Source organism: Pollachius pollachius, assembly GCF_949987615.1.
Source record: "Pollachius pollachius genome assembly, chromosome: 8".
Lineage (NCBI taxonomy): Eukaryota > Metazoa > Chordata > Actinopteri > Gadiformes > Gadidae > Pollachius > Pollachius pollachius.
In genome coordinates, this window is record NC_136941.1 from 18,738,401 (window position 1) to 18,751,576 (window position 13,176).

The 13,176-nt window shown below is 43.9% G+C and overlaps 1 protein-coding gene across 1 annotated transcript; it reads left to right on the plus strand.

Annotated features, from left to right (window-relative positions):
- Positions 1–715: 715 nt before the first annotated feature.
- Positions 716–2,264, plus strand: LOC307079879 (thyrotropin-releasing hormone receptor-like; the record flags this gene model as incomplete). Its single annotated transcript, XM_079742381.1, has 2 exons — positions 716–1,438; positions 1,872–2,264. The coding sequence occupies 2 exons, from the start codon at positions 716–718 to the stop codon at positions 2,262–2,264; spliced, it is 1,116 nt and encodes a 371-aa protein (XP_079598507.1).
- Positions 2,265–13,176: the final 10,912 nt, after the last annotated feature.

Genomic DNA, 13,176 nt, shown 5'->3' on the forward strand with positions numbered 1-13,176 from the left:
TGGGCTGCACCCGCCCTGGTTTAATGCAGGGTTTCCAGCACATCCCAGCTGTGGCTGTGGTCTCACACGACATATCACGCTACAGTTGGCCGGGGAGGTGGGATCGATTTTTTTTTGAAGTAGGTGGTTCTCAGGCTAAGCAGTGGGGAGTAGAGTCCTCTGGAAGAGAGGGTGGGCAGTAGGGGAGATAAGTGATAGGATGAGAGAGGAGAGACTGAGAAAGTACATGAGAGCAGAGTCACTGAGAGAGAGAGAGAGAGAGAGAGAGAGAGAGAGAGAGAGAGAGAGAGAGAGAGAGAGAGAGAGAAATGTTGTGGATAACTAGTTCAGGGCTGAAGGACTAGGCGGGAGTCATTTCCATTCTCCATTGATGCCACCTGGGTATCAACCGTTAACACCGGCTTCAGCTAAATCATGGTAAGAGATCTTTTATTCTACAGGAGTAAATCAAAGTAAATCAAATAATAACCATAGCATATTGATGGTGTTCAAATGTGGCCCAAATCCACTGGAATTGGAAATTATTTTAACTATTAAAGATGCCTTATAAAATCACTAAAACCCTTTCTATTGATGACTATTTCTGTCCAAATGTGAAGGACTTTTGTTCCATGCTCCAGAGCTCCTAACTGAATAGCGTGCAGTGACCATGGAGAACAGCACGTCGTCCGCCCTCTCCAACCACAGCTCCTCTCCACTGGACGAGCTGAGGGACATGCCGCTGAAGCCCGTGGAGGAGCAGGTCATCACCGTCCTCCTCACCGCGTTCATCTGCTGCATGGGCATCGCCGGCAACATCATGGTGGTCCTGGTGGTCCTGGGCACCAAGCACATGGTCACCCCCACCAACTGCTACCTGGTCAGTCTGGCCGTGGCCGACCTCATCGTGCTGCTGGCCGCCGGCCTGCCCAACATCTCCGACGCGGTGGCCTCCTGGGTCTACGGCCACAGCGGCTGCCTGTGCATCACCTACCTGCAGTACCTGGGCATCAACGTGTCCTCCTGCTCCATCACCGCCTTCACCGTCGAGCGCTACATCGCCATCTGCCACTCCATCAGGGCCCAGTTCATCTGCACCGTGTCGCGCGCCAAGAGGATCATCGCCGGCGTCTGGCTCTCCACCGCGCTGTACTGCGTCATGTGGTTCTTCCTGGTGGACACGGACGAGGCGGTGTACGCCAACGGCGTGGTGGTGACCTGCGGATACCGCGTGTCCCGGAAGCTCTACATGCCCGTCTACTTCTTGGACTTCGCGCTGTTCTACGTGCTGCCGCTGGCCGTGGCCACCGTGCTGTACGGCCTCATCGCCAGGATCCTGTTCATGAGCCCGCTGCCCTCCGACCTGAGGGACCGCGGCGGGGGCGGCTCGGTGCACCAGGGCCAGGCCCACAGCACCGCGCTCAAGCCCAGGAAAAGCACGGCGTCCGGGAGGAAGCAGGTAGGGAGGGCACAACGCCTGTGAGCAAAGTTCACACCCCGGAACTCGAGGGGCTATTGCTTTGATGTGACAGGGTTGGGTGGCATGAGGGAGGAAACTTTGCTTGTTCCTGCTTTCAAACCTGCTTTTCTTTGTTTAATCTTTAGAATCTTTTTTGAATGATTTATCTATCTCCCATCATTTTCTGCAGTTTAGGTTTGATTGTGTTGATCCTCAGTAGAGGAAATATAGTGCCGCACCAAACATATTCACATTCTAAATGACTGGTGTGCGTTTATCTCCTACATTATCAGGAAACCATAACTTGCTGGGTCATGGTTATGGCTTGAGTTACGGTTCCCTCTAGACGAAAGGTTACCATTAACCTTTCACAGTTATTGTAAGTAGTTGGACGGCGTATCCCACACGGCCCTCTGCGTCTGCGTGTCTCCAGGTGACCAAGATGCTGGCGGTGGTGGTGGTGCTGTTCGCCCTGCTCTGGATGCCCTACCGCACCCTGGTGGTGGTCAACTCGGTGACCGACCCCCCCTGCACCGACGCATGGGTGCTGCTCTTCTGCCGCGTGTGCGTCTACTGCAACAGCGCCATCAACCCAGTCATCTACAACCTCATGTCCCAGAAGTTCCGCCTGGCCTTCAGGAGGCTCTGCGGCTGTAAGGCCGGTGGCGGCGAGGGCAAGGCGGCCAGCCAGGTGCCCGTGTACTACAGCGCCATCAAGGACTCGCTACCCGATAGCGGCGAGCCAATTACGATGCAGGAGGATGTGAGAGGAGGGGCAGGGCCGAGAGGCGCGGCTGCCCGTGGGAGCCAACGAATTCGGCATTAAGGGGCTGGTGGGAGGTGCGTTGTTGTTGATTTTGTTGATTGTTAGTATCAAAACTGAATTAGCATAAGGGTTAGAATTTGGTACAGTGCTTCTTTGTTGAAAATTGGTATTTACTGTAGATATTTATTTGATTTGTTGTTATTTTTTCTGCTAACAGTTTATTTGGTAATATGCTAACTGCCAAATAAACTTTTTCTATCTTGTTATATTCACATTTATACAACATATCTTTACTTCACATATAATATAAACTATACACATTAATACAGATGCTTAAAACTATTTGAACCAATAGGGATCACTACTGTAATTACCATATCTTACCTTAGCAGAAAAACAATAAAGTAGCCTACGAAATGAATGCTGTCATGAACGCTGGTTAGACATTGTGTCAGAAAATTATGTTCTGAAGTTTTTCTTATGTCATATGGCGCCTATATTTCCTTGCAAGTCATGATGTTTTTTCGATTGTAAGTTGAACATTTATGCTGAGAAAACCTTTCAATATAATATATATATTTTATTTGATATAACATAATAATATGTTTTCCAGTGCAGCTTGGTTTGAATGAAAACACCACACTTACACAACTGATCTGATTCAGCCCTCTGAACAATTCAATGTGGACAGACTTACATTCCCCATGTTAGCATTATTATGTCCATTAATGTAGCCAGATGCATCTTAGGTATTTCCATTAGTACGTTAGTATTTGTGGGAATGCTTATGTTCCAGCCCAATGCTTGTGTTGGGTTTCCTGTTGCAACGATTTTTTGTGTTCACTTTGAGAAATGTGTTGTTATTTATTCAACTTTTGAAAACTGTATTTTGTTACTACTCGTTTTTTCAATGCTGAAATGGTAAAACTGTTTGATTATTGTCACTGTTTATTAAACTTTTGTCAATGGTGATTTGTTATTAAAAGAGATGTATACAGCACACCTTTCTGTAGTTTAGTTTTGTTCTGTTTTACAGAAATATTCCAGACAAGGCAATCCCGTTCTGAAGAAGAAGAACAAAATGACACCATTTTATCTGTGGCCACTGGGATAGTTGATGATCGTGGGTTTGACTGCTAGCTAGACCTAGTGTACTGAAGATTTAAATTTCATGAGAAAGGAACACATTTGGTGTTATTGTTGTGAGGCCATCTACTGGAAAGAGATTCATCACAAATCAAGTTCAACATGACAGGTTAGTCTAGAAAAAGTAGCCAATATTAGGGACAGAAATGTCAGGCAACACTAATATTTTAGCAAATCTAAACAATAGTGGGAGATGTTAATAATGCAAATATTAATTTGCAACTTATTTATGAAAGATTAGGGAGGAAAGATAATAATCACCCGACACAAAATCACAATAGAATACTTTCCCAGGGTTTGACTGAAGAAAATGACCAATAAAAAAAAGTGACAATTGTTAGCCTACATAGACTCAAAATATTCCCCCACCCTCCTCGGCCCTGAGTCATCCTGGCTGGCTGTGATTCTGTGCAGAGTGAGTGGTGTTTCTAAAGGGCTATATGTCATAGACAGCGATCCCAGATCTAAACCGTCTGCCGCAGAGGAAAGGCAGTAACGCAAGGTCTGACTCGTCTGTCACCAAGACAATCTGGCTTCATAAATACAGCATAAGTATAACAATACAGCAATGTATAACAATAAGGAAGCCTATTGATGTGTGAAGTCCCCACAAGGGATATACACACGTCAAAACAAGTCTCACAGCATACGCCAGCGTATGGAAGGTTTCCTGGATGGAAAGAAACCTTGTTTTTGAGTCTTATTATAGTGCTTCTCCTTGTGGAAAAAAAACAACTAATTAAAGCATCAGATATATAACAGTGCAGGCCGACTGTTTCTGGATAATAGTCATTATGCGTTGAGAGCTGCTTCTGCTCTGTGATGAGAGCACATGATCCGTGTTGAACAACCTGGTTATTCTTCCTCATCACCCATAGACTGATGAATTATGCATAGTGTTGTATGCTCTTCAACAGTCGGCACACGCATTGTTAAATATCATTCACAACAACACGTAATGCACACTGTTTCAGGGTAGAGATAGTAAACCTTGTTAAATATCCTGGTTTGGAAGAAACTGATCGTAAATCGTCGTAGTATTGGTCACTTTACAGACAATGCTTCAGCAGCAGTTTGAAAGGTGTACTGACAAAACCAATGCATAGACACACATGGTATTCAAGCTTGTCGAACATCAACGGCAAACCTACAATTATAGACTGTACACATCAACAGCTCTGGCAGACATTGCAACGTGAAACAGATATGTTTGTACACTAATTATTCTAACTTTTATATTAGTAACTGTCAGGCAGGACAGCCATCAGGCAAGCGGCACATCTTTAGCATTATGGAATTATGTAACGCTTCTGTGGCAATGACAGCGCAGCCCATTCAGACGGATGTGTAACTAAATTCTACTCCCAGCTTGGATAGCTTTTAACAATCCATGGTAGGTTTCACGCATCGATAACTGCATCCATAATGCAAACCGTCTTCAGCCATCTAGATGTTTTAATGTAACTTTGACAAAGAACAAATAATTAAGCTTAGTAATCAGGCTAGCCAGAATACTTAGCATGTATTCTCTCTTATCACTTAACTCAAATGAAGGTCCATATCATGAAATAAAATGTACTTAATGATGTTCATTTCATTTTTATTTTTTGTCGTTTCACACAATTGCACATGGCCTCATGCGTGTTTTATTAGCATTACAATATTGATTTGATGTGGGATATGAGAAGGGGTTGCTATGAAACGGTGGTCAACATAACAGATTTCACCCCATGCCCTCGAGTATTCATATACATTTATGTGAAGTCTCTCCTCTTCTCCACTCTCCAACTACCGCACTCCTCTGTCGCTGCCACACGGCAGGGAAGTGATTCTAGGAAGTTTGCCAACTACAGATCCTATCAACTTGTCATGAATATGTGTTGAGATTTCTGCCCTCAGGACTCCTCAACAAAACATACAGAGACTGATTGCTATAAAGGCCTCACCCAAGTTACACATCTGTTGGTTTTGACAGTAATATTCTACCATTAGGGTGTGAAGAAAAAACCAAGAGGCCATCAGCAAATCAAAACTCTTAAACCCACAGTCACAGGAAAAACAGCCAACACTAGTAGAAAGGTAACAAGAATAGAATATCAAAACTGCTAAAAAATATCATACATATACATTTTTGTATTAAAAATTACTAATATAAATATGTTTAGTATTCAGTAGTTTTCTGATATATTTACAGAGAAATAAGAAGATGAACGTACTCTTTAAACAACGGGTAATGCTATACTTGGATTCTGCCTTAATAAATCAATATAAACTAATAAGTGCTTAGTGTGAGTTATTCTGTTGCAAAACACAGCATTGTTCAGCCAGATTTAGCAACATAGGAATTATTTTTAGCTGCTGTTCATAAGTGTTCAGTAAAAAAAAAAACGGATTCGCTAAAAAGGTGTCCTGATCAAACAGACATGTGTTTGGATGCTTCAAATGATGTACCAAACTTCCCTGTTACATTATGAAAGATACCTTCATGTTGTTTCCAGTATACTAAACTGTCACAGAATCCCAAGTACTACTTCTACTATTCAGCTGGGGATTTTTGTGTCAAATCCAATCTATCAATAGGAACGTTGTATATGGTAGCTACATCACACCATTCACACAACAAACAGACTTTTCTCCAAATCTACATCTAGTTCTACTGTCAGAATGATCGTAAGACATATTCCCAGGGATCAGACCCTGCTGCTTCCTACCTGAATACCCTGATACACATCCCTGGCAAACAACCACAGTCTCAACAGCTGGCCACTGTCAAATTAGTACTGTTCAACACTAGATCTCTGTCTACTAAAACCTTTGTGCTCAATTTTTGAATCCCCTTCCATAACCAGGACATCCTATTTCTAACAGCAGCTGGACAGGGAAAACAGGCTCACTTGTAGAGCTCTGCCTCATTGGGGTTCACTGGACTCTCCAAGGTCATTAGGTCATGGTGGGGTATTGGTGCTGTTTTCTAAACCACTAACATAGTCTTCCCATCACTGGTAATGCCTACTATAGTTTCAAGCTCTGTGGCGTCAAACAATTTTGACTGAAGAACTGTGGAGGAACTCCAGGCCTGAAGGGGGCAGAGCTAACCCAGACATGACAGACAGGACAGGATGTGACATGGTTAACAGACAGGATGTGACCCATGAACTCTTAACAAGCATTGGTATATAATGTTTAGGGTTAGCGTAGCAAGCCCTCTTTGTCTCCTCAGCCTACAAATACAGCTCATGTTCAAATACAGACGCAACTGGTATGGACTAATTCAAGTGTTCAAGTGAATCATGTTTGCTGTTTTCTGTTTGATTTGGATCTGGTTTGAATGTAAATGTGAAGTCCAAGCTAAATGTAATGGAAATGCTGGCAATTGATACTGATTAAGTTTGTAAACCAAGCAGCAATTACTTTGGGATAACATGAGATGTTTAGTTTAATGATTATGATTTAGATGCTTACTGATGTGGAATGTGATTTGATTTGTCCTTTTGTTCATCTTGAAGGTTATCAACCTATTCTTCACCTGAAATTCCACCTTATGTGCCATCAATCTGCTACTTCACCTAATTCCATACAAATATCCAATGTTTCAAGAACCAACAAATCCATCTCAAAGAAAATAAATCACCAGAACGGAACAGAGTTGTCCCTTTGCATTATTGTGTGTTGAACAAGCCATTTTCAAGTTTGGGCAGAGCTGAAATTACTTTTAACATCTGGATAACTTGACAGTTGATAACCAGCTCATATCCAGCGTGGCAGTGAAGACCCCAGGATTAAAGCCTGAAGAAAGGAAAGCTGTCATCGCAAAGGGAGAATTGACTGGGAAAAACAATGGCGAAGGAAGCTCTTGGGAAAACAGTGAAAGAGCTGAAGCAAGAGAGGACCTTGGCTAGAAGTGACTTCACCTAACAAGCCAACTTCCTGAGCAGAACGTCAGGAAACTTGACAAAGGCTGAACTACAAGAGGATTTCAAGAAGCTCACGTCACTGGCAAGGAACATTGGGGAAACAAATTATGACTACAGGGCTGGACTACTGGCAGACCTTGAAGTTGAGACAGATGAAGGTGAAGAAGTCAAGCTGGACGAACAGCAGCAAAAAGACCTGGAAAAGGTAATGGAGGAGTGCGATGCAAAACAGGATGAAGTCTGAAAAACAATCCAAAACAACCTCTGGCCCAGATATGGGGAAGACAAGGTTGGAGCTGCAATAGAAGAGGCAGAGACAGCCTGTGAAGAACTTCAGGGAATACCTGTTTCCGCCGTGAATAGAGATGGCTATGAGCTACGGTGGGACAGTGTGAAGAAGCAAATCAAGGGTGCTACTACAAGCCTATCGGAGTGGGAGATGTGGATTCCAGCGGCACAGAAGGCAAGTCTGGAGGACAGAGTAAAGGAGCTGAACGCTTTAAAGACCAGCCTTGAAGCGAGGGGAGCAGAATTTCTCACAGCACAAAGACTAGCAGAAGAGGAAAGAAGACGAAGAACACCACTGCCTGTGCCAGCTCATCATCAAATAGTAAAGATAAAACCAACCAGTCTACCCAAGTTGGCCTTCTGGGAGAACCTGCAAAGGCAGGGAGAGCCAACTTGCTCAGTAGAGGCAAAGAAGTCCCAACTCCTGGACAGCGTTGAGGAGAGAATTTGCCGGGACCTGCGCCTGTCTACTTACAACACTGCTGAAGATATGTTTATAGTGCTGGAGATCAGGTATGGAAACAAGTCTACAATTGCCCTGGAGATAATTGAAGATCTGGAGAAATTTCCTTCTTTAAGAGCAAACCAGCCAAGGAAAGTCATGGACATGATTCGAACCATTGAGAAGGCCCTGAACGATCTCACAGAGCTCGGAAACACTGGAGCCATAATGAATCCTCTGGTGATCAGATACATAGAGAGCAAGCTGCCAGACAATATGAAGAGAGACTGGCTCGTATTCATGGTCAACCCAATAAATGGCGTGACACCAGACACTAACTTCGACAGCCTTCTTGGATTGCTGAAGACCCAAGAGGAAATTCTTGAGAGACTGGAGCAGCTTGGTGTGAGTGAAAAGCCTGAAAGGAAACCTACTTACCTGGACAAGAAGTATGCCTCCACACGTTCCACAAGGAGGGGAGGATGCGTTGTCTGTGGAGATGAAAAGCACCGGGAGAAGATTTTCTTTTGCAAGCAGTTTAAATAACTGGAGCCTGGCGAGAAGCTGATTGCTGTGGAGAAGTTGGGAGCGTGCAAGCGATGCTTAGTCTGTCATGGAGAAGATGAGTAATGTAAAGACACTTTCCTGTGCAGGAACAGGGACTGTAAAAAAGGGAGCTCTTCGGACCACCATTTCTTTCTTTGCTCAAGAGGAGACTTCAAGATGAAGCAATCTGATGGAGCAAAATTCACCTGGAGAAAGCAAAAGCTCACAGAGGAGCAAGTAAAATTGATGTCTGAACTCACTCTGGAAATGGCAGAAAGATTCAAGAAAGCTTTTACCGACACCACTGCAAGAGCCAACTGTGTTGTAAAGGATTGACGTGGAGTGGTGGCGTCAAGAACACCTGAGTTACCAGTCATTCTAATGCTGTTAGAGGTAACTGCCAATGCAGGACAGAAGATTGGAACTCTCATTGACTTAGCATCAGACACCAACTACGTCGGCCACAGTGCTGCCAGGAGATTGAATCTGCAAAGTGAAAACATCACGCTAATCATTCATGGAGTCGGAGGAATGGCCATGAAGGTTAAAACCAAAAGATACTCACTCAGAGTGAGGGTCAAGACACCCACCGGCACGGAGAGAGCTCATGAGCTTGTCTGCTATGGCTTGGATGAAATCGCCAAAGTGCACAGAGTAATCAAACCAGAGCAACTCAAAAAAATCTTCCCAGAAACCAACCTGGAAGATCTCAGAAGACCAAAGCACGTTGAGCTACTCATCAGTCACCGGGAGGGAAGACTTACGCCACAAAGAGTGAAGGTAATTGGAGACCTTGTCCTTTGGGAAAGCCCGTTAGGAAAGACAGTTGGTGGAGCGCATCCAGACCTCTTTGAAGAAGTGGATATGGCTGCGCATACATCTCAAACACACTTTGCACGATCCATGAGAACCTCAGCAGTGAAGTATGAAGAGATCACTGAAGCACAGGAGGTCAAGGCTGAAACCAAAAGTATGGTTGCTGGACAAGAGTTCTTGGACTGGTGGAAATGGGACAGCATTGGAGCAGACTGCGAACCTAAGTGTGGAGAATGCCGGTGCGGCAACAGTCAACCAGGAGGCAAGAAAATGACTCTGCGTGAAGAAATAGAGCTGGAGATTATAAAGAAAGGCCTAACCTACATCAGAGCAGATGCGCACAGTGATGGACCCCACTGGGACACAAAGTACCCCTGGATTCAAGATCCAAGTTCCCTTCTCAACAACAGGAGTGAGGTGGAATCCACTTTCTTAAGAACAGAAAAACAACTCAAAAAGGAACCAGAGTGGAGACTGGCATACACGGTGGCACCAAATCTGCACTCGCTCACAAAACCCGTGCGACTGGTGTGGAACAGCAGCCAGAAGTTTAGAGGGCTCAGCATGAATGACCTTCTGTTGAAGGGGCCTGATGTCCTCAATCCCATCCGAATGTAATGGAAATGCTGGCAATTGATACTGATTAAGTTTGTAAACCAAGCAGCAATTACTTTGGGATAAAATGAGATGTTTAGTTTAATGATTATGTTTTAGATGCATACTGATGTGGAATGTGATTTGATTTCTCCTTTTGTTTATCTAGAAGGTTATCAACCTATTCTTCACCTGAAATTCCACCTTATGTGCCATCAATCTGCTACTTCACCTAATTCCATACAAATATCCAATGTTTCAAGAACCATCAAATCCATCTGAAAGAAAATAAATCCCCAGAACGGAACAGAGTTGTCCCTTTGCCTTATTGTGTGTTGAACAAGCCATCTTCAAGTTTGGGCAGCGCTGAAATTACTTTTAACATCTGGATAACTTGACAAGCTCCTTGTGTTTAAGATTAACTGAGTACGTCCAGTATGTTGCATCTTTGCTTAGTGCACACCGAAACCAAATAATATTTTTTTTTTAACCAAAGACGCCCTATACAATTACGACACTCATAGTTGTTGGTGATTTTAACCTCCATGCCGATGACCTTTCTGATGCTTCTGCTTTAGAATTTCTGAACCTTAACGTGTCTTTCTTGTACAGCAGGTGTCTGTCTCCACACACTTTACTATGGAGGACTCTTTTTGCTAAGTGCATTTTATTCCACACTGTCTTTTATTTTACATCCCAACCCCATAAGTGGAACACCTAATTCAGGAACAGCTCCCCTACCACATTTATGATCTGGTCAACAGCTTGAATCACCTTTATTACGCCACACTAGACACCATCGCCTCTCTTTCTACAAGGGCAGGATCAGCTGCTAAGCCTTCCCCCTGGACTGATGAGCCCAGCCTCAGTGCAGAGGGAGAATGCAGACAGGCTGAGTGCTGTTGGAAGAAATCCAACCCGCAGTATAAAGACCATTGGTCTCTTTCAAACTACTTCATCAAGGCTGCAATTTTATTTTTATTTGCCTTTTTTAGTCAATAAATCAGTGTGAGGGGGCACCATCCTGTTCTTGTTCAAGACTAGCCAGCCTAGTTAGCCCTGCTCCCCCGCCCCCACAGCTACATGATGTGCCCAGATGACTGTGAGATATTGTTATAATTTTTCACTGATTATATAAAGACTATCAGACTCTCCCCTGTCCCCCTCTCCTCTGAAGTAGTACTGGACGTCCTGCTCTCCTGTCTCTTTTCATCTCTATCTCCATGGCACCCACACACATTTATCCTCTGGTCCCCTAGATGTGACCCCTTCATTGTCAAGTCCTGTCCAGCACTGACTTTCTGTGCACCATTATGTATGAGTCTCTATTAAGTTGCCGTGGCCCTGTCTGCATAGCTCCATTGCACCCAAACTCCTCTCCATCCATAGAGTAACCCATGACATTGTGAAGCATGCCGATGCAGGCGGCCATGCCATCCCTTATTGGATATCCTTGGTGTTTAGCTGGCTTATCTGGAAGCACCCTGAATGGGTTCCCCTCTTACCTCTCAAACAGAACGTCTGCTGTAACGGTGAATAACTATCTCTTCTCATGCCCTCTGTCTTGTGGGGTACTGCCAGGTTCAATCCTTGGCCCAATCCTTTTCTCCCTGTACAAGCTTCTCCTAGGACACATTATTAGCCATTTTGCTGGCATCTCCTACAATCTCTTCAATGACATCCAGCTGTACCTATATTTTGATATGAAATACTCTGCTAATCTGTCTCTTCTTCCGAACTGTCTTGTTGCAGTCCAGGACTGGATGGCTGACCATTATTTTGCAGTTAAACTCTGAAAAAACAAATTTATTGTTCAGGTCTGAAATCATACTGAGTAGCATTCAGCCTTGCACTGACCAGACTTCCCCTTCCATGAAGCTGACCTGTCCTTGATGTCATATTGGTTGAAGGGCCCTCAGAAGATCTTGACCCCCTTTGACTCTCTGACCAGGGGCTTCTGTCTGTCCGACGTAGCAGACTACGGACAATAGGTGACCGTTTAGCACCTACTTTGTGGATCGCCTTCCCCCTCCAACCTGTTCTTCCCCTCTGTTGACGGTTTTAAACAGCTTCTAAAAACCCTCTTGATTAGACAGGCTTCTTAACAGTACTGGGTATCATGTTTTTATTTGCCCTTGTTTTTAATGCTGTCTGTTGAGGTATTCCCCGTCCTTTTAGCGTTGTTTATTATGGTTTTACCCATCATGATTTTTGTTGTTATGCATCGCTTTCTGGCAAGCACTCTGTAACTTTTGATTTGAAAAGGTGCTATATAAATAAAACCTACTTACTATCACAAAGTATGGGTATGTTAAGGAACAGCCTACAAATATAAACTATATTTTACAGGCTCTGTTGCCATCGGCCTGAGATGTTTTTAATCCAGTCAATATCCATAGACTCAGCCTGCAGGCCTCGGCTGAGAAACACACAGACCTATCATTTACAGAAGCCAAACTCCTGATCAATACTCTTGGCTTTCCAATCAAAGGAGTGATAAAGAATCCACCAGTGAGTATGGAATTGATTGCATATGACTGCCAGGACGCGCTGGGCCACCCAGAGGGTAGTTAAGATATACGTTGTTTACAACCCTGCACAGGGAGGGCTGGAGGTTACATCAAGCTACAACCACCACCAAACCACTTGTTTCGTCTTTATTGAGAGAGATCTTCTGGTCAAGTCCGTCACATACATCTTTACTCTGAGTTAATGACTTGAGATAAAGGCTAGAGGGAGAGAGTATTGTCCCTAGGTTCAGATCCGTGTCAGTCTAAATTCCCTGCAGTTCTTCCCTTGAGCTGGGACAACATATTTTTTTCAGCTGGGTTTCAGTTGTAATGAAGATATTAGTTGTCTGATTGAGTTTTACTCTTGTAATGTTTGTCACTTAATAGTGTAACTTTTATTTAAGAAAAAATCAAATAAAAGCAAAATACTTTAACATTTAAAGGTTGACGGACGGTCCAGAGTGACCCTCGTGATGGGGCTGTGGTCTGCAGGACTATGCCCTGACATACATGCAGAGACACAGACTGCAAGCAGTCCTCTTTATTGTGACTCTCAGCAAAGCACCTTAATTCTGCATGACAGCTCAAATTCCCTCGTTATTCCAACGTTATTATTGCAGTTCAGTTTCCCCATGTGGCCATTAACTACTGTCATTATTAATCTGGTATTTCACCCTGACATTTGTTGCCGTGTTTGTGCGACCATTTACTGCTGT